Genomic DNA, 19802 nt, shown 5'->3' with positions numbered 1-19802 from the left:
TGGGCCCATCCTTGCTGGCGGGAACGGCTGTGTCTGTGGGATGTCTGTGATGGTGGCTCCCTTTGCCTGGGCCTCTCAGACCTTGGCCCTGTCCCCCTGTTCCTGTCACAGGGACTCCTGGACCGGACAGGTGGACTCTGGGCCCAGCCTTGCTGGCGGGAGCGGCTGCGTCTGGGGGACGTCCGTGCAGATGTCTCCCTTTGCCTGGGCCTCTCAGTCCTTGGCCTTGTTCTGTTGCTTCTGTCACGGCGACTCCTTGATTGGATGGGTTGATTTGGGGCCTGACCTTGCTGGCGGGAGCGACTGCGTCTGGGGGATGCCCCTGACGATGTCTCCCTTTGCCTGGGCCTCTCAGCTCTTGGCCCTGTTTCGCTGCTCCTTTCATGGCGACTCCTGGAGCGGACAGCTGGACTCTGGGCCCAACCTTGCTGACGGGAGTGGTTGTGTTGGGGGGACGCCCATGCAGGTGTCTCCCTTCGTCGGGGTCTCTCAGCCCTTGGTCTTCTACAGCTGCTCCTGTAACGCCGACTCCTCAAGGGCACAAGTCGATTTGGGGCCCGACCTTGCTGGCGAGAGCGGCTTCGCCCGCGGCCGGGCCCAGCACGTCTGGAATGGACCCTGTCCTCAGAGTCAGGGGAGCTGCTGTACAGTGACCTTGATGTGCTGGGGCTGCTGCTGTCCAGCGAGGAGGATGGCAGTACCTGCTGCCATGCTGCGTGTTGGGGCCTGCTGTGGCTGCTCGTCTCTGCAGACAGAATTTGGTGCGCCAGACCCAATGGCCTGCGGCTATGAGAGCTGCTGCTGAAGGCCTCCAAATCTGGGGAGCCATGAGAAGGCCCCAGTCCTGACTGTCTGGCCAGCCTGGGGCCATTGAGCTCTGACTCAACCCTGGAGGCTGTAAGGGCAAGCGGGAATGTCAAAGATTGCCCAGGCCCAGGCCAGGCCAGGCCAGAGCAGTGCCCCCAGCCCTCCAGCAGTGGACGCACTCTGCCAAGCCTGGCCTGGGCACTGCCCCCAGCCCAGGGACACCGGGGTTTGACCCATACCCGTTCCAAGCCCAGCACAGGTGTCACACTCCCATCTGTCTATGCTGTTTCTCAGGCCAGAGCAGCGCCTATGGGTGCCCTCGGCAGCACAGGAGGAGCACAGGAGCAATTGCCAGGGCCTGGGGAGGGAAACAGGCTCATAGCACTGAGAACAAAGTGTGCCAGAAGGTGGTTGTCTGGCCAAACGCTTCTGGTTCTTCCCGCTTTGCGCCCTTGTGGAGACACAGGTTCCCTGCAGAGCCCCAGGTGCAGCATCCCAACTTACCCCTCTTCCTCTGCCTCCTCTCTGCCACCAGGGTAAAGGCAATCCCTGGCATTGCACTGGCCATGCCTCTCTCCTAGCTCCGCAAAGGCATCGTTGTCCTCCCATGTCGGCTGTCTGATGGAGAAAGGAAGAGATGATGAATTTCTGCTGCCCTCCCCTCATGGAGATCCAGGGTGTCCCTGCTCTTTCTCCAGCGCTTTTCCAAGTTGGGCACGAAGCTGAAGCCCAGACTCACGGGACAGGGCAGAGCCAGGGCTCCTGGGGCAGGGCCTGGCACAGCACAGCACTTGTACCCTCCTGGCTGGTGGGCCAGGCAGAAGGACACCAACCTGAAGGGGATTCGGATCCCCAAGAGAAACAGGTCGACAAGGAATGTCTCACTGTCTCTGCACAGGGGGCACTTGAGGCATAAAAGACCAGCGCGCATGGCCTGTCCCTGCAGGGCAAACACAGGCAGGGTGAGCGAGGCCCTGCTGCTGCTGCTGCTGCTGCTGCTGCTGCTGAGCACCTGCTGTGCCCCAGGGCTGAGGGGAGGGCTCCAACCTGGATGCAGTCCCTGTGGAACCAGGCCCTTTTGCACATTGGGCACACCAGGGTTGTGAAGGTCTTTCTGTCCTCCACAGGCTCCAAGCAGATGGAGCAAATGGTGTCCGGCTCTGGAGTCACCTCCACCTCCTGCTCTGGACGGTGCTCAGGGCAGAAGGAGCTGGGGGCAAAGCAAAGGGGAAAGTGAGAAATGCTGGATCCTTCACGAGTGATGGCCAGAAAGGGAGAGGAGGTACCTGAACGGGGTAATGTATTGATTGACACAGCCGCCCTCCTTGGCACAGGGCAGGTGGAACCATCTGTCACAGTACTCCTTGCAGCACATGATGGTTGCCCCGCTCTGGCCGCAGACGCAGCAGTACTGGAAAGAGCCAAGCAGCCCCATCAGCAGCAGCAGCAGCAGCCTCGAGGGCTCCCCTGGCAGCCCCACGGCTCCGGGCAGGGCGCAGGATGTGGCCGCTGCCGGGTCCCAGCCCACAGAGCCGCCTGGTGGAGGAGGGAGGCTCCTGTGCCAGGGCCTCTGTGCCACAGCTGCTGGGAGCCAGACTTGGTCGCGGCTGTCGGGCCGGCCTTTCTTTCCTGCTCTCTGCGCTAAGCTCTGGCAAACCTCGCCAGGCACAAATCTCCCTGCTCTTGTCACGCTCTCACCTTCTGTGCCGCCCGCCGGACTGCAATTAGGAGATCCCGAAGGAGAAAGCCCATGAGTCCAACGCAGTCCATCTCTTGCCGAAATAGTAGAGTGGCGAAGAACTGCAGGCAAGGGGAGGAGCTGATGAGGAGAGGGCGGCAGGAGCTGCTCATTGCAACGGTGGAGGGAGCGCCCGGAGTCACTCACCATGCAGAACACGTGGGCACAGAGCCCACCCTTCTCCAGTTTGTCACCGCACATGTCCGGGTCAGCCTCGGCTCGGCGACACAGCATGCAGGCTGCAGGGGACAGAGCCAGTGGCAGCGGACATGAGCAGCTCTGCGGGGCTCTGAGCCTGCAGCAGCATCGGCCCCAAGGCTGCTCTGTCCCTGCCTGGCTGATGGGCAGGGCTGGAGGCCTTGCACAGCAGGGGCCATTGCGGGCACGGCTGTCCCAGGAGCTGCCCCCTGGCCCAGCTGGGCCCGACTTGGGCGGGAGGGAGGCTCCCGGCCCCGGCATGGCCGAGCAGCTCCTGCCTCCCCCTGCCTCTGCTCTGATCCCCACACTGCCTGCTGCAACAAGAGCCCCTGGGCCAGGCTGTCACAGGGCTGCTTTGCCCTCACCTGCCTCCCTGGCACCAGGGCCCTCCTGCTTGCTGTCAGCCATGGCAGCTGTCTGCTCTGAGTCCCTCTCCTGGAGTGACATAGTCGCCCGACGTGTTGGTCCTCTCTCTCTATGGGAGGAAGAAGAGTGGGGGGGAGTTTGCAGGACAGGCCCAGAGCCACGAGGTTCTACTCCCTGCTCAGCCCTGCGTGAGCCCTGCTCCTGTCCGCCTTCTCCTCCCGTCGCTGCGTTAAGGAACACCACAGTGTCCTCTGGCTGTTCCTCCGCTGATTCTGGGAAGGGAGAGGCAGGTGAGCCTGCAGCACAGGCCCAGAGCCCCGAGGTGTGGGGCCCCTCTGGTCCCTGAGCAGCCACGTCCCTGCCCTACCTTCTCCTCCCGTCGTCAGGTCGCACTGACACTCGGCCTGAGCCCAGCGTTCCCTTTTGTGGCCTTGGTCGCACAGGTCACAATGGCCACTCTGACATCAGCACCGTGTACCCAAAATTGGGGCAGCCATGGCCTCAGGTCCCTGGCATCCACTTGTGGCGGCCCCCTCGGGCACCGAGGCTCTGAGATGGGTCCGAGCGTTTGCTCAGGGTGGAACCAGGGCCAGGACTCCTGCAGCAAGTGCAGGGTCAAATGCCAGGCCCTGGGGCAGCCATTGAGGGTGGTACTGCAGGCAGGAAGGTGCTGTTCAGGCACTGCCACGCCAGGGCTCCGGCCCCGGCCAAGGGAAATCTCTGCTCCTGCCCCTGGCAGCCGGTGGCCCAGAGAGCCCGTGCGGAGTCTCCTGCACGGCAGAGATTCAAACCCTGCTCTAGGTGAACTGACCTTTTCCTCAAGACCTGTCTGGAGAAAACTAAGATGAACCTGATTTGATGCTGCTGCTGATCACCACTGGCTACAGGAGATAAACCTGGAGACCATCACAGCTGCCTCCAGACCTCTGTTATCCTGTCATCCTCTGAACTAACAACTTTGACATTTCATATAAATGGAAAAATTTGTATTAAGCTCCTTAGAAACGTCATCTTTTCTACTGACTCTGTGGAAACTCAGAAAATTCACTGAGAATGTTCTGTGTACGTTCGACAGGAGTGCTTGCAACAGTTCTCAACCCAAGTCAAAGGCAGGAGGATGCTTTTCCTGCATTATAGGAACTTTGCCAGTTTGGTCCATGCTTTCCTACTAGAAAATACCTTGGAAACAAATCAGGAAGAGACGCACAAACAATTCTTGTCAATTTTTGTCATTGATGTCTATGTAAACATGCTCCTGGAAATCCAGATCCATGACTTCTAGAACAAGCAGTGGGATCTCTGGGAAGCAGGGCAGGGGCTGACAGGCAGGGACACCCTGCACCTGCCTGATGCTGGGGCAGCAGGAGTTTGTCCATTTTCCTGTCTCCATGGGAGAGCCACCTTGGCTGGGAAACGATCCCTTCACTGGTCTAGGATGGAGGCACAGCCAGTGCAATGCCAGGGAGTGCCTTTACCCTGGAGGAAGGGAGGAGGCAGAGGAAGAGGGGGAAGTTGGGAAGCTGCACCCGGGGCTCTGCAGGGCTCCTGGCCAGGGCTCAAAGCACAAGGAGCCAGAAGAGCTTGGCCGGACAATCCCGAGCTCTGGACGCTTTGTCCTCAGCACCGGGAAGAACCCGTTTGCTTCTCCAGGCCCTGGGCACTGCTCCGGTGCTGCTCATGCAAGTTACACACAGACACACAGCTACCTGCTCTGTCTCAACCCTCTTCAGCACTGGACAGCACAACACAGTAACATGTTCTCTTCAGTACATGGTCTAATTATTAATAGTCCTGCAAACACTCACATTCAAAGCACACACACACACAAAAACCCCAAACCCTGGTACAAACCTTGCATCAACACAAAATGCATGTTGCTGTTCAGAAACACAGGGCAGCACTTTTGGCCAATGCTTTTTCCTATTAGATCTTTCAAAGGATTTCAAAAGTGACATTGTTTGGCAACTTCTTCAAGGAACAAACTGGAGATGCTTCTGATGTTTTAAAGATTTATTGGTTTGCTTTCACTTTCCTTTTGGCATCCTTACACTTCACCTGGCATTCCAGAAAATTGTGAAAATCCAAAATAATATCTGGGGAAGTTTCTGAATTCATTCATGTTTCTCTCCAAGACTTTCTTGACATACATACAAGGAACTGGTCCTGGAACACCCACAGAAGCAGGGGTTTCCCTGACTCGACATTACAAGACACCCTTATAGACTCCAGTGTACTAAAACACTTCTGTTGCCTGGTAATTACAGAGCCTGAAGCTCTTCTAGAGGCTTTCCCCAGTGCAATTTCAATTGGTCCCTCTCTGCTCAACTCTCTAAGCCTGTCCAGGTCTCACTGAATGCAGCAGAGCCTTGTGGTGCCTCAGCCCCTGCTCCCGGTTCTGTCCCATCAGCAAACGCTGAGGCAGCGCTCTGTCCCTTCTGCCAGGTCACTGGGGAATAAGGCAAACAAGGCTGGCCCCAGCACGGCCCCCTGAGCTCACAGCTATCTGAGTTTGGAGCTGCCCTGGCCACTTCTCTGCCCCACTGGCCCTGAGCTGCCTCAGGAGCCTGTTAGGGGAGGCAGGGACAAAGCCTTGCTGAAGTCCCTGCTGACAACAACCACTGCTCTCCCCTCACAAACCCAGCCAGTCACTGCAGCAGAGGGGGCTGTGGGATTGGTCAAGCATGGTTTCCATTCCTGTTACTGCACAGGCTCAGAGATGGCATCCAAGAGGAGCTGTTCTGTCACCTTTCTGGGGATGGAGCTGAGGCTGATGGGCCTGCACTTTCCTGGCTCCTTCTTGGTGCCCTTTTGCAAGACTGCAGTGATGTTGGCTTTCCTCCACTGCTCACGCCTCTCTCTGGGGCTGTCTCCTTCCCTGACCTGCTGGCAGAGCGCCCTGTGCCAGAGGCAGGAGCAGAGATTTCCCTTGGCCCCAAAAGGGAATGCTGGGCTCAGGCCGAGTGTCAGTACGAGCTGACAGCGGGAGGAGAAGGAGGGAAGGGGCAGTGCTCACGCAGGGCTGAGCAGGGAGTAGAGCCCTCGTGGCTCTAGGCCTGCTCTGCAAGCTCCCCGGCCTCTTCTTTCTCCCATAGAGAGAGAGGAACAGCACCTCAAAGTGACCAGGAAACCTGGCCATGGAGCAGGACTGGGACTGCCAGCCCTCAGGGAAACCGGCCATGGAGCGGGGCTGGGGCTGTGACACCTCAGGGAAACCGGCCATGGAGCGGGATGGGGCTGTGACACCTCAGGGAAACCGGCCATGGAGCAGGCCTGGGGCTGTGACACCTCAGGAAAACCGGCCATGGAGCGGGGCTGGGGCTGTGACACCTCAGGGAAACCGGCCATGGCGCGGGGCTGGGGCTGTGACACCTCAGGGAAACCGGCCATGGAGCGGGATGGGGATGTGACACCTCAGGGAAACCGGCCATGGAGCGGGGCTGGGGCTGTGACACCTCAGGGAAACCGGCCATGGAGCGGGGCTGGGGCTGTGACACCTCAGGAAAACCGGCCATGGAGCGGGGCTGGGGCTGTGACACCTCAGGGAAACCGGCCATGGAGCGGGGCTGGGGCTGTGACACCTCAGGGAAACCGGCCATGGGACGGGGCTGGGACTGCCGGCCCTCAGGAAATCTGCCATGGAGCAGGCCTGGGGCTGTGACACCTCAGGGAAACTCACCATGGCAGCCACCTCCAGAGCTTTTGAAGTACTTGTTTCTTGGTTTAATGCCCTTCAAAGGATCAATGTAGCATCTTTGCATATGAGCATGACATACAAGGCTATTTAAAATTGAGTCTGATCCAATCATCAAAGATAATGGATGTTACCTCTAAACTTACCTTTTCGTGATTGCCAAGCAATATGGAACTTGTCTTATGTCTGACTTAAAATATCCAGAATGCAAAATTCATTCTCAAGACAGGAAAAAAGAAAACAATGGAAATAGGATATAGGCAATCTTCAAAAGGTGCAGAGAAGAAAACAAACATTAGAAAACCTTAGAAAAATTTGGCTTTTTTCTTCATCTTCTCAGTATTTGCTGTTTGAATGTTTCTTGTCTTACTTGTCCCTCTCAAAACAAGGCATGTTACAGCTTTATTGTCTCAGTGCTGTATTTCCCCAATCGCTGCCTTGCCATTTCAGCTCTGGTTTATTGGAAATATACAACAAGGGACTCTTCATGGAAGAGAGTTGCACAAGCCTCTGGATTCCTCACCATTCACCTCTGCCAATGCTCACACTAATCTCCTAACACACCTGAGCTTCCTGTCTTTCTGTCAGAGAAAGATTCAGCTAAAGTCAAGGAAACAGGGCAGGGGGAGATGGAAACCTTCCCTTGAGATGCTTTTGGGAAGGCCTGCAAGGACCCTGCCTTCCCCTGGAACAGAGGTGGTCACGATGCATGGTGTTGGCTGACTTGCCCTAGGTGCCCCCTCTATTCCAGAAGGACTTGTGCCCACTTCATCACTTGTCTGTCCCTCCAGTTCCAGGGCCTCAAACCTGCTCTGTAAGGTGCTAAACCTGTAAGTCAGCTGTAAGTTTTCAGAATAAGGTACTGAGCATGGCTCTAAGTAGGTATTTTTGGTCAGGTTTACAATATATTTTGAGAAGAAGAAGGAGCAGAGAAGGTGTGAAAAATGGGTATTATATGATTGGCTTTTCGCAAATATTAAAATTAATACTATATGTGTTATGTTGGAAAGTTATGTTGTATTAATCCTTTTTTGTAGTCCTATACTCATCTTTTAAAGTAGTGTGGTGAATATAGTTTTAGGCTACAGAAACTGTGAAAGATACTTTTTCTAAATAGCTCAAGCGGAGATAGCAGTAACAAGACGCCAAAACTCTAAGAGAAGAAATATTGCCTCCTTATCGGGAAGAACCAGACTTTGAGGGACCAAGACAATTGATTTACAAGATGAGGGAGGGGTTGACACTCACAAGAAAACACCCATTGTTTGAAAAGAATTTTGGCATCGTGTATGAGATATATGAATAAGCAACAGGCTATTACTTGTAAGGGTTAATCTTTTGTTAGTAAAGTGTGTTCTGAGGCAGAGCAGAGCACCCAGACATCTGTAATTCTTGGCTTTTTTTATTGTCCTTTATTGTCCTAACTCTTAATTGTCCAAATTCTTATTTCTCTAATTTTTATTACTATTTTTGTAACTAATTTATTACTTTTAAAATTTTAAAACAAGTGATTGGCATTTTACACAGAAGGGGCAGATACCACACAAGAATCCAGCACAGTCTCCCCAGCTTTTTCATCTGGCTTCTATGAAGCACAATGCCCAGCGCTTGCACTGCACCGTCTTTTCATGTGTTCTGGTGATCAGAACCATCCCATGGCCAGCCCCAGGATAATCTGGGTGCCAAAGTCCTGTTGCCTGCAAACATCACACTCTATTTTACCCAGCTGGTGCTCATCTCAGCATATTTCCTGAGTTGGCTTCATGAATGTTTTCTTTATCTTGGCAGTTCTAGCAGATGTTCTTAGGGCCCCTAAATTCTGCATGCTTTGTGTCCACTATCAGTGGGCATTCTTCTTCCCAAGCTTTGTCAACCTCCTTCTGGGTCTGAGATCAGTGAAACTTGCCCAGCCCTGAGTCTTAAAAGACAATTCTAGCAACAAGTACTTTGCTTTTCTAACACCTGGCCATCACTTCGAGCTTGTAGGCTGCTATGTGTGTCACAGGTTAAACGTCTGTTCTTGTTGATCAGGCTCGGAAGTGTGTAGAGGCCAGGCATGACAGGACGTGTTTTCTTCAGGAAATGGGACGTATGGCCCAGTTTGCAAGAGGTGCCCGCCCGCGCCTTCCAGAGTGCCAGAACGTTGCCGGCGCCATTGCAGGGCTCAGGGCGCTGCCTTGTGGGCGAGAGCCGCCATGACAGCGCGGGCGCCGCGCGGCGGGGCCGGAGGGCGGGAAGGGGCGGGCGGGTGTGAGGGGCGGGGCGGTTCCTGCCCAGAGCCGAGCCCGCGCTGGTCGTGGGCGCATTCCCGGCGCGCTGTTGGGAGGGTGCAGTCGCTGCTCGGGCTCAGGGAGAAGCGTGCGGCCGCTGCGGGGTCCCAGTCCGCAGATCGGGCTGCTGGCCGAGGCTGCAGTGCCAGAGCTGCCGTGCGCCGTGGCGGTGCCAGAGCCCCCGACAGAGCCGAGCTGGCAGTGCCGACACCTGAGGGAAGCCCAGTCATGGCAGCGCCGGGGCCGCTGGGCAGAGCCGGGCTGGCAGTGCCGACACCTGAGGGAAGCCCAGTCATGGCAGCGCCGGGGCCGCTGGGCAGAGCCGGGCTGGCAGTGCCGACACCTGAGGGAAGCCCTGCCATGGCAGCGCCGGGGCCGCTGGGCAGAGCCGGGCTGGCAGTGCCGACACCTGAGGGAAGCCCGGCCATGGCAGCGCCGGCGTCGCTCCTGCCCCGGGGCCGCCAGCAGGAGCGACGCCTGGGACCTGCCGGCAGACCGGCACTGCTTGGCCCTCTTCACTAGATCCGAGAGAGTAGCACCACAGATAGTAAAATACTGAAACATCTGATTTAAAACACCAGAGGGAAACCACAGAATTGAAAAAAAAAAGGAAGGTCTGGCAAAATATTCAGGGCATGAATGGGAAGCCTGAAAAGATACCAAATCTAATTACTTAGATAATCTCAACTATATCAGGAGGAACATGAGGGTGTGAAAAAACCTTCAAAAAGTTTCGACAAGAAACTGTGTCTGTGTCATTTTGTTAGTGCATTAAACTCTGAAAAAGCAGTCAGGTATTTCTTTGTCCAGTGCTATGAATTTAATAGCAGGATTTCTTGCAGTTGTCCTTCACATACGCCACATAAAGGGAGTTGAGTGCTTAGATTTCATGGAAGCCATCAGTTAGTAAAAGTAGTGTTCCGCTTTTTAGTAGTTCTGTAGTAAGTCGTTAGTAAAAGTCATTGTTCTGCCAATGGATGCTGATCCCTGATGCGTTCCTGCTGGTTCCATGGAAAGGCAAATTTTTAATAATAGGCTGTTGGAAAACAGGTGTTTTCTGCTAGTAAAAACACATTGCTTTTTGTGGTAGAAACTGAAGCAACTTCAGCAGCCTGCTCCTTTTTCTCCACCTATCCTAAAAGGAGATCCATGCAGGTTAAAACATGAAACAAATCCTCGGGGCTCTGGGCCTGTGCTGCAGGCTCACCTGCCTCTCCCCAGAATCAGCGAAGGAACAGCCAGAGGACACTGCAGTGTTCCTCAACGCAACAACGGGAGCAGAAGGTGGACAGGAGCAGGGCTCACGCAGGGCTGAGCAGGGAGTAGAGCCTCGTGGCTCTGGGCCTGCTCTGCAAACTCCCCTCCACTCTTCTTTCCCGCATAGTGAGAAAGAAATAAAAACCTCGAAGTGACCATGTCACTGGAGGAGAGGGACTCAGCGCAGACACCAGCCATGTCTGACAGAGAGCAGGAGGGCCCTGGTGCCAGGGAGGCAGGTGAGGGCAAAGCAGCCCTCTGACAGCCTGGCCCAGGGGCTCTTGTTGCAGCAGGCAGTGTGGGGATCAGAGCAGAGGCAGGGGGAGGCAGGAGCTGCTCGGCCATGCGGGTGCTGGGAGCCTCCCTCCTGCCCAAGTGGGGCCCAGCTGGGCCAGGGGGCAGCTCCTGGGACAGCCGTGCCCGCAATGGCCCCTGCTCTGCAAGCCTCCAGCCCTGCCCATCAGCCAGGCAGGGACAGAGCAGCCTTGGGGCCGATGCTGCTGCATGCTCAGAGCCCCGCAGAGCTGCTCATGTCCGCTGCCACTGGCTCTGTCCCCTGCAGCCTGCATGCTGTGTCACCGAGCCGAGGCTGACCCCTGTGCCTCGCCAGGCCCTGGCAGCTGCTCCTGTGCTGCTCCTGCACTGCCCAGGGCACCCACGGGCCCTGCTCGGGCCTGACGCAGAGCAGAACCAGCTGGGGCTGTGACAGCTCTGCTGCTCTGGGCACGGCTCTTGGGCAAAGCACCCGCCTGTCCCTGGGCTGGGGGCAGTGCCCAGGCTGGGCTTGGCAGAGCCCATCCGCTCCTGGAGGGCTGGGGGCACTGCTCTGGCCTGGCCTGGCCCGGCCCTGGGGTCCCTTGACATTCCTGCTGGCCCTTGCATCCACCAGGGATGGGCTGGAGCTCCATGGCCCCGGCCTGGCCGCACAGTCAGGACTGGAGCCTTCCCGTGGCTCCCCAGGACACAAGAGCCTCAGCCCCAGCTCCCAAACACGGCCTAACAGGGGTTGCTGCTATTGATCCCTGTTAGACCTTTGAAAGGATTTTGAAAGTAACGTTGTTTGGCAACTCCTTCAAGAAACAAACGTGACTCGCTTCTAATCAGTAAAAGGTTTATTGGTTTGCTTGCACTTCCTATAGGCTATCCTTATGCTTCCTTCGGCGTTCCAGAAAATAATGAAAATCTAACAAATTCTTCCAAGAAGTTTCTGAATCCACTATTAGGAGAAGTCTCTACATTCACTATCCTTACATACAGTTAAGTAGCTGCACCTGTAACGTACAGAGATGTAACGGTTTACCTGACTGGACCACACAACGAGATGTTCTACACACCGCTACACTAAAAAACTTCTCTTCCCTCTTCATTACAAATTTAAAGCTTTACTTGAGGTCCTGAATTCATTTTGCATGCACATTCATACCTGCAATCCCTCCCCAGGCTCAGCTTTCCCCCAGACTTACCAGGGAACAGATGTTACATACTCACCTCAAGCAATAATCTACGTCTGTCTTCCTAACCCTCTTTTTCTTCACTGAGTTCTACCAATCTACAAAATAACTGTGGACCCTCTGCACAAAAGAAACAACCAATTAATAGGCTTAAACGCTTGTGATTGTGCTGCTGCTCCTAACAATCATGACCAACACAGCACTAAAATCAGAAATCAATTCTTCACCATCCTTCCTGTTCTCCTGCCCCCCACCACACCTTGGCTTCAGCAGAAATGTTCCCTACTGCGGCCTGCTGTGCTAAGAACATGGAAAGAAAGGCAGCAGCAGTTTTCCTCAACATGCTGCAATCTGAATTGCAGTGAAATTGCAGCTCTTTCATTTGAAGCTCAGCACCAGCACCCCACATCTTCCCCCAGAACTGAGGCCTGCTGAGGCCTGAGCTCTCCATTTCAACACACCCAGGCTGGCTGGAAGATTGCAGGCCGCTAACTGTGTGAACACAGCAGTGCCTTTCATCACAGTTATCTCATCAGTCTCATGGAAGGCACATCCTTTAAGCTTGTCTTAAGACTCTAGTCTACAAAATAGAACCAGCAATTGTTTTGGTGGCCTGTGCAGGTTTTGGGCACTGTGTGTATGTTTCCTTTGGTTGTTGTTGTCTTTCTTTCTAAATACAAAATTGACTGGATTCAGAAGAGAAAGCCCCAGATGCATTAGCACAAAGAACCACAGGGACATACGTGGCTCACAAGAAGAACACTCAAACGTTTCTAACGGTAACACCAGAAAGAGAGGAAAAAGTTAAAGATGATTTAAATACCTGAAAGGATCCAAAATGTCTAGGTAACCTGACAAGTGACTAAGCTTCTGGTAAACTCTAAAAGTCCAGATTCCTATTCGGTAATTGTCTGAAAGACAAGAAAGCCAGAAATCTGCTTGACCTCTCTTTTACCAGGACTTTCTCACAGGATTCTACCACAACTTGGACCACAAATAAGGGTGGCAAATTTTGACTAGAAGACTTTCATAACTAGGCAGCATTTTTTCCTCCTCACTGAATTCCAGGAAGGGTTTAAAAGGGAAAAAAAATACAAAAGGGGTTGAAGAAATTCTGTCATACCTCTTAGGCGTTCATCATCTTTGGAGAAGAAAAAAACTCTAGCACTTCCTGTGCGTGGTAAAGAAAGAAACCTAGACAAGGACAAAGGGATTTGAGCATCCTAAATTGTACTATCAAATTCCATGAACATGATTTCAAACTCTAGTGCTTCAGAGGAATGGTATACATTGAAAAGCTTTATTCCCTAGGAACCCCAAATAGAGCTTTTTATTTTACAAAACCCACTTTTAGAGAGAAAACTGACTGTGTCTTTGGCTTTTAGCCAAACTCACTTTGGAGTTGGTCCAATCAAAATGACCCAGTTAATTTCTTGTGCTCAACTCTCTCTTCCCATATTCATCTTCACATCAAATGTGCTGCTGGGAGTTTTGACTCTGTGCAGCACAAACGATTTTCCGAGATGACTTTGGTTGCTCAGAGGTGTGCAATGTCCGTTTCCCATTTCCTGAGTTAATATTCCCACAGCATCCAACTACTACAGCCAAGTAGACAACAAAGAGAAATGGAACTTGCATTTCTTGGTCCTGTTCAATCTCTGACATCTCAGGCTCATCATCACCCTCAGAACTGCTGTCTTGGAAACGTGGATCCTCTTGCCATGTGGCTTTTACCGGCTTTATTGTTCCAAGGGCATAAGGCTCTGCAATGACAGCACCCATAGAGAAAAAAAGCCAAAACCAGATTCTTCCCCTACTGGTCAGGAAAAATTCCTCCTTTCAAGTGAAATACTTAGAGTGGAGAAGACAGATTTGGGAAGGACAGAATCTGCCCCTGCCAGATTTTCTAAGCTACATCTCTGCTCCACTTTGTTCTAGGGATCCCTTATGTATTCTTAAACATTTGTCATTGCATTCAGAAGACCATGAATACCTTCTCAGTTCAGCACAAGTGTGGGGGACTCGTTGCTTTGTGCTGTTGCGTTGGGTTTTTTAATATTGTGGATAACTTCTCGTGGTTTCTTTTCTCTCCTACATGACTGGGACTCGATTTAATGTTGTTTCATCTTCATTTCAGACGGCCTCATTTTATCTAAGGTTAGGACACCCCAAAGATCATGTGTCATTCCGTTTCTTTTTTCTAAAGGTCCAAGAGTAGAATTCAGTAACAAACAGAATGCGCATGGATCTTGGGGTCAGCTCCCGGACTTTGCTCCTCCCTCTACATTAACACACATTTCCTTTAAAATCTTGTTGGGTTCTATGAAACTTGATATGACTGGTTTGTCACCTTTTTCCCCGTTTGAGGAATTCAGGGCATGAGAACCAGCTTTTTCACCACTCAGCAGAAACCCCAATGCCTTCTCAAAGCATGCCTTTAGAATTCCTGAGATGCAAGCAAGAGTTACCTCTCATTAATCTACCACAGCCCTGGCAAGCAGAAATGAAGATGAAAATGCTTCTTCCTAATTACTGACTTCTGCTGCTGAAAATCCCCTGGACCCTGACCTTCTTTACACCGTATTGCCCTACAGTGCCTGCCAGAAGCTCTTCCTTAGCAATGGCATGTTAGAAGGGTTCTGCTGTTGCCCTCTTTGATGCCCAACTCCTCTGTGCCTCCAAAGTAGGAAAACGTGAAAGTACTCAGCTTCTGAGCTGTGTCGTTCTCAGGCAAAGGTCCCAAATGGAAGGGAAATACCCTGGGGCAGAGTCCTGTGCATCCTCTTTGCCCCAGGGTATTTCCTCTGTCTATTCTGGTTTGTTCTTTGAAGGTCCAATCAAGTCTTTCAAATCCGCAGCAATACTGTCAAAGTTGTCTTCAGCCACTTGAGGCAGTGCCTCACTCTCTTCTTTCTTCTTTTTTTGGCTTTACTGAAATGAGATTGTTCAAAGATAGCAACACAGCACACATCCTTTTCAGAGACAGCTTCCCTAAGAGCCACCTTGCTCTGAATGTCTCCCTAAGCATATCCAAGCCCATTAAGGAGTGGTTCATTATCAAGGGTAAGCAGTGGGGAAACATCAGAGGTTGGAGTCTAAAGGCAGGAACAAGAGTCCTTTGTAATTAGCCACATCCTTAAGTGACTTTTCACTGAATACACGGGTACACAGAAATCAAGGTATTTAGCACAGACTTCTTTCCTGCCAATAGAAACATCAAGAGCTGATATGGTTTTCTCACAGACCTGCACATCTCAAGGTCCCTGCACTGACCGTTCTCACCTTCACTTCCGGCAAGCAACACATGGACTAGAAAGAAAAGATGACGCTACGTGCTGCTGTTGGAGGTCCCAGCTGAGGTCCGACGTCGCTGGTGCGAGCGGCTGCTCCTGCGGGATGTCCCCGACCATGTCCCCCTACGCCTGGGCCTCTCAGCACTCGCTGCTGTCCTCCTGCTCCTGTCCTGGCGACTCCTGGACCGCACAGTTTGAGTCGAGGCCCGGCGCTGCTGGCGGGAGCGGCTGCATCTGGGGGGCATCCCCGAAGACGTGTCCCTTCGCCTGGGCCTCTCAGTCCTTGGCCTTGTCCTGCTGCTCCTGTCACGGCGACTCCTGGACCGGACAGGTGGACTCTGGGCCCAGCCTTGCTGGCGGGAGCGGCTGCGTCTGGGGGATGTCTGTGATGGTGGCTCCGTTTGCCTGGGCCTCTCAGCCCTTGGCCCTGTCCCACTGCTCCTGTCACGTCGACTCCTGGAGCGGACAGGTGCACTCTGGGCCCATCCTTGCTGGCGGGAACGGCTGTGTCTGTGGGATGTCTGTGATGGTGGCTCCGTTTGCCTGGGCCTCTCAGCCCATGGCCCTGTCCCCCTGTTCCTGTCACAGGGACTCCTGGAGCGGACAGGTGGACTCTGGGCCCAGCCTTGCTGGCGGGAGCGGCTGCGTCTGGGGGACGTCCGTGCAGATGTCTCCCTTTGCCTGGGCCTCTCAGTCCTTGGCCTTGTTCTGTTGCTTCTGTCACGGCGACTCCTTGATTGGATGGGTTGATTTGGGGCCTGACCTTGCTGGCGGGAGCGACTGCGTCTGGGGGATGCCCCTGACGATGTCTCCCTTTGCCTGGGCCTCTCAGCTCTTGGCCCTGTTTCGCTGCTCCTTTCATGGCGACTCCTGGAGCGGACAGCTGGACTCTGGGCCCAACCTTGCTGACGGGAGTGGTTGTGTTGGGGGGACGCCCATGCAGGTGTCTCCCTTCGTCGGGGTCTCTCAGCCCTTGGTCTTCTACAGCTGCTCCTGTAACGCCGACTCCTCAAGGGCACAAGTCGATTTGGGGCCCGACCTTGCTGGCGAGAGCGGCTTCGCCCGCGGCCGGGCCCAGCACGTCTGGAATGGACCCTGTCCTCAGAGTCAGGGGAGCTGCTGTACAGTGACCTTGATGTGCTGGGGCTGCTGCTGTCCAGCGAGGAGGATGGCAGTACCTGCTGCCATGCTGCGTGTTGGGGCCTGCTGTGGCTGCTCGTCTCTGCAGACAGAATTTGGTGCGCCAGACCCAATGGCCTGCGGCTATGAGAGCTGCTGCTGAAGGCCTCCAAATCTGGGGAGCCATGAGAAGGCCCCAGTCCTGACTGTCTGGCCAGCCTGGGGCCATTGAGCTCTGACTCAACCCTGGAGGCTGTAAGGGCAAGCGGGAATGTCAAAGATTGCCCAGGCCCAGGCCAGGCCAGGCCAGAGCAGTGCCCCCAGCCCTCCAGCAGTGGACGCACTCTGCCAAGCCTGGCCTGGGCACTGCCCCCAGCCCAGGGACACCGGGGTTTGACCCATACCCGTTCCAAGCCCAGCACAGGTGTCACACTCCCATCTGTCTATGCTGTTTCTCAGGCCAGAGCAGCGCCTATGGGTGCCCTCAGCAGCACAGGAGGAGCACAGGAGCAATTGCCAGGGCCTGGGGAGGGAAACAGGCTCATAGCACTGAGAACAAAGTGTGCCAGAAGGTGGTTGTCTGGCCAAACGCTTCTGGTTCTTCCCGCTTTGAGCCCTTGTGGAGACACAGGTTCCCTGCAGAGCCCCAGGTGCAGCATCCCAACTTACCCCTCTTCCTCTGCCTCCTCTCTGCCTCCAGGGTAAAGGCAATCCCTGGCATTGCACTGGCCATGCCTCTCTCCTAGCTCCGCAAAGGCATCGTTGTCCTCCCATGTCGGCTGTCTGATGGAGAAAGGAAGAGATGATGAATTTCTGCTGCCCTCCCCTCATGGAGATCCAGGGTGTCCCTGCTCTTTCTCCAGCGCTTTTCCAAGTTGGGCACGAAGCTGAAGCCCAGACTCACGGGACAGGGCAGAGCCAGGGCTCCTGGGGCAGGGCCTGGCACAGCACAGCACTTGTACCCTCCTGGCTGGTGGGCCAGGCAGAAGGACACCAACCTGAAGGGGATTCGGATCCCCAAGAGAAACAGGTCGACAAGGAATGTCTCACTGTCTCTGCACAGGGGGCACTTGAGGCATAAAAGACCAGCGCGCATGGCCTGTCCCTGCAGGGCAAACACAGGCAGGGTGAGCGAGGCCCTGCTGCTGCTGCTGCTGCTGCTGCTGCTGCTGAGCACCTGCTGTGCCCCAGGGCTGAGGGGAGGGCTCCAACCTGGATGCAGTCCCTGTGGAACCAGGCCCTTTTGCACATTGGGCACACCAGGGTTGTGAAGGTCTTTCTGTCCTCCACAGGCTCCAAGCAGATGGAGCAAATGGTGTCCGGCTCTGGAGTCACCTCCACCTCCTGCTCTGGACGGTGCTCAGGGCAGAAGGAGCTGGGGGCAAAGCAAAGGGGAAAGTGAGAAATGCTGGATCCTTCACGAGTGATGGCCAGAAAGGGAGAGGAGGTACCTGAACGGGGTAATGTATTGATTGACACAGCCGCCCTCCTTGGCACAGGGCAGGTGGAACCATCTGTCACAGTACTCCTTGCAGCACATGATGGTTGCCCCGCTCTGGCCGCAGACGCAGCAGTACTGGAAAGAGCCAAGCAGCCCCATCAGCAGCAGCAGCAGCAGCCTCGAGGGCTCCCCTGGCAGCCCCACGGCTCCGGGCAGGGCGCAGGATGTGGCCGCTGCCGGGTCCCAGCCCACAGAGCCGCCTGGTGGAGGAGGGAGGCTCCTGTGCCAGGGCCTCTGTGCCACAGCTGCTGGGAGCCAGACTTGGTCGCGGCTGTCGGGCCGGCCTTTCTTTCCTGCTCTCTGCGCTAAGCTCTGGCAAACCTCGCCAGGCACAAATCTCCCTGCTCTTGTCACGCTCTCACCTTCTGTGCCGCCCGCCGGACTGCAATTAGGAGATCCCGAAGGAGAAAGCCCATGAGTCCAACGCAGTCCATCTCTTGCCGAAATAGTAGAGTGGCGAAGAACTGCAGGCAAGGGGAGGAGCTGATGAGGAGAGGGCGGCAGGAGCTGCTCATTGCAACGGTGGAGGGAGCGCCCGGAGTCACTCACCATGCAGAACACGTGGGCACAGAGCCCACCCTTCTCCAGTTTGTCACCGCACATGTCCGGGTCAGCCTCGGCTCGGCGACACAGCATGCAGGCTGCAGGGGACAGAGCCAGTGGCAGCGGACATGAGCAGCTCTGCGGGGCTCTGAGCCTGCAGCAGCATCGGCCCCAAGGCTGCTCTGTCCCTGCCTGGCTGATGGGCAGGGCTGGAGGCCTTGCACAGCAGGGGCCATTGCGGGCACGGCTGTCCCAGGAGCTGCCCCCTGGCCCAGCTGGGCCCGACATGGGCCGGAGGGAGGCTCCCGGCCCCGGCATGGCCGAGCAGCTCCTGCCTCCCCCTGCCTCTGCTCTGATCCCCACACTGCCTGCTGCAACAAGAGCCCCTGGGCCAGGCTGTCACAGGGCTGCTTTGCCCTCACCTGCCTCCCTGGCACCAGGGCCCTCCTGCTTGCTGTCAGCCATGGCAGCTGTCTGCTCTGAGTCCCTCTCCTGGAGTGACATAGTCGCCCGACGTGTTGGTCCTCTCTCTCTATGGGAGGAAGAAGAGTGGGGGGGAGTTTGCAGGACAGGCCCAGAGCCACGAGGCTCTACTCCCTGCTCAGCCCTGCGTGAGCCCTGCTCCTGTCCGCCTTCTCCTCCCGTCGCTGCGTTAAGGAACACCACAGTGTCCTCTGGCTGTTCCTCCGCTGATTCTGGGAAGGGAGAGGCAGGTGAGCCTGCAGCACAGGCCCAGAGCCCCGAGGTGTGGGGCCCCTCTGGTCCCTGAGCAGCCACGTCCCTGCCCTACCTTCTCCTCCCGTCGTCAGGTCGCACTGACACTCGGCCTGAGCCCAGCGTTCCCTTTTGTGGCCTTGGTCGCACAGGTCACAATGGCCACTCTGACATCAGCACCGTGTACCCAAAATTGGGGCAGCCATGGCCTCAGGTCCCTGGCATCCACTTGTGGCGGCCCCCTCGGGCACCGAGGCTCTGAGATGGGTCCGAGCGTTTGCTCAGGGTGGAACCAGGGCCAGGACTCCTGCAGCAAGTGCAGGGTCAAATGCCAGGCCCTGGGGCAGCCATTGAGGGTGGTACTGCAGGCAGGAAGGTGCTGTTCAGGCACTGCCACGCCAGGGCTCCGGCCCCGGCCAAGGGAAATCTCTGCTCCTGCCCCTGGCAGCCGGTGGCCCAGAGAGCCCGTGCGGAGTCTCCTGCACGGCAGAGATTCAAACCCTGCTCTAGGTGAACTGACCTTTTCCTCAAGACCTGTCTGGAGAAAACTAAGATGAACCTGATTTGATGCTGCTGCTGATCACCACTGGCTACAGGAGATAAACCTGGAGACCATCACAGCTGCCTCCAGACCTCTGTTATCCTGTCATCCTCTGAACTAATAACTTTGACATTTCATATAAATGGAAAAATTTGTATTAAGCTCCTTAGAAACGTCATCTTTTCTACTGACTCTGTGGAAACTCAGAAAATTCACTGAGAATGTTCTGTGTACATTTGACAGGAGTGCTTGCAACAGTTCTCAACCCAAGTCAAAGGCAGGAGGATGCTTTTCCTGCATTATAGGAACTTTG

General features: G+C 55.1%; 1 protein-coding gene, 1 long non-coding RNA gene and 1 pseudogene across 2 annotated transcripts; all 3 read right to left on the bottom strand.

Moving 5' to 3' along the window:
• Positions 1-504: 504 nt before the first annotated feature.
• LOC139596109 (PHD finger protein 7-like) lies at positions 505-3190 on the bottom strand (annotated as a pseudogene).
• An 8242-nt stretch (positions 3191-11432) lies between these two features.
• LOC139596041 (uncharacterized) lies at positions 11433-13833 on the bottom strand. The gene is made up of 4 exons (XR_011681203.1): positions 13415-13833; positions 12602-12972; positions 11816-11898; positions 11433-11598 (listed from the first exon to the last, which is right to left on the bottom strand). It is a non-coding gene; the product is annotated as an uncharacterized lncRNA (long non-coding RNA).
• Positions 13834-16052: 2219 nt separating this feature from the next.
• LOC139596108 (PHD finger protein 7-like) lies at positions 16053-18738 on the bottom strand. The gene is made up of 10 exons (XM_071440147.1): positions 18657-18738; positions 18241-18332; positions 18054-18155; positions 17642-17766; positions 17368-17565; positions 17189-17332; positions 16860-16973; positions 16595-16713; positions 16250-16443; positions 16053-16154 (listed from the first exon to the last, which is right to left on the bottom strand). Exons 1-10 carry the CDS (start codon positions 18736-18738, stop codon positions 16053-16055), a joined length of 1272 nt encoding a protein of 423 aa, XP_071296248.1.
• Between the last annotated feature and the right edge of the window lie 1064 nt (positions 18739-19802).

Source organism: Agelaius tricolor, unplaced genomic scaffold, assembly GCF_023055355.1.
Source record: "Agelaius tricolor isolate 1412-34295 unplaced genomic scaffold, bAgeTri1.0.p SCAF_14, whole genome shotgun sequence".
NCBI classification, from domain to species: domain Eukaryota; kingdom Metazoa; phylum Chordata; class Aves; order Passeriformes; family Icteridae; genus Agelaius; species Agelaius tricolor.
This window is presented reverse-complemented; position numbering and strand designations above follow the sequence as displayed.

What these genes read in the sequence shown, in the direction of transcription:
- LOC139596108 (XM_071440147.1), bottom strand. Translation starts at nt 18,738, where the DNA reads ATGTCACTCCAGGAGAGGGACTCAGAGCAGACAGCTGCCATGGCTGAC. An exon ending in TCAGCCCTGGGGCACAGCAG is followed by an intron (nt 17,333 to 17,367) that starts GTGCTCAGCAGC and finishes CAGCAGCAGCAG; the next exon opens with CAGGGCCTCGCTCACCCTGC. An exon ending in AACACGCAGCATGGCAGCAG is followed by an intron (nt 16,155 to 16,249) that starts GTACTGCCATCC and finishes GGTCCATTCCAG; the next exon opens with ACGTGCTGGGCCCGGCCGCG.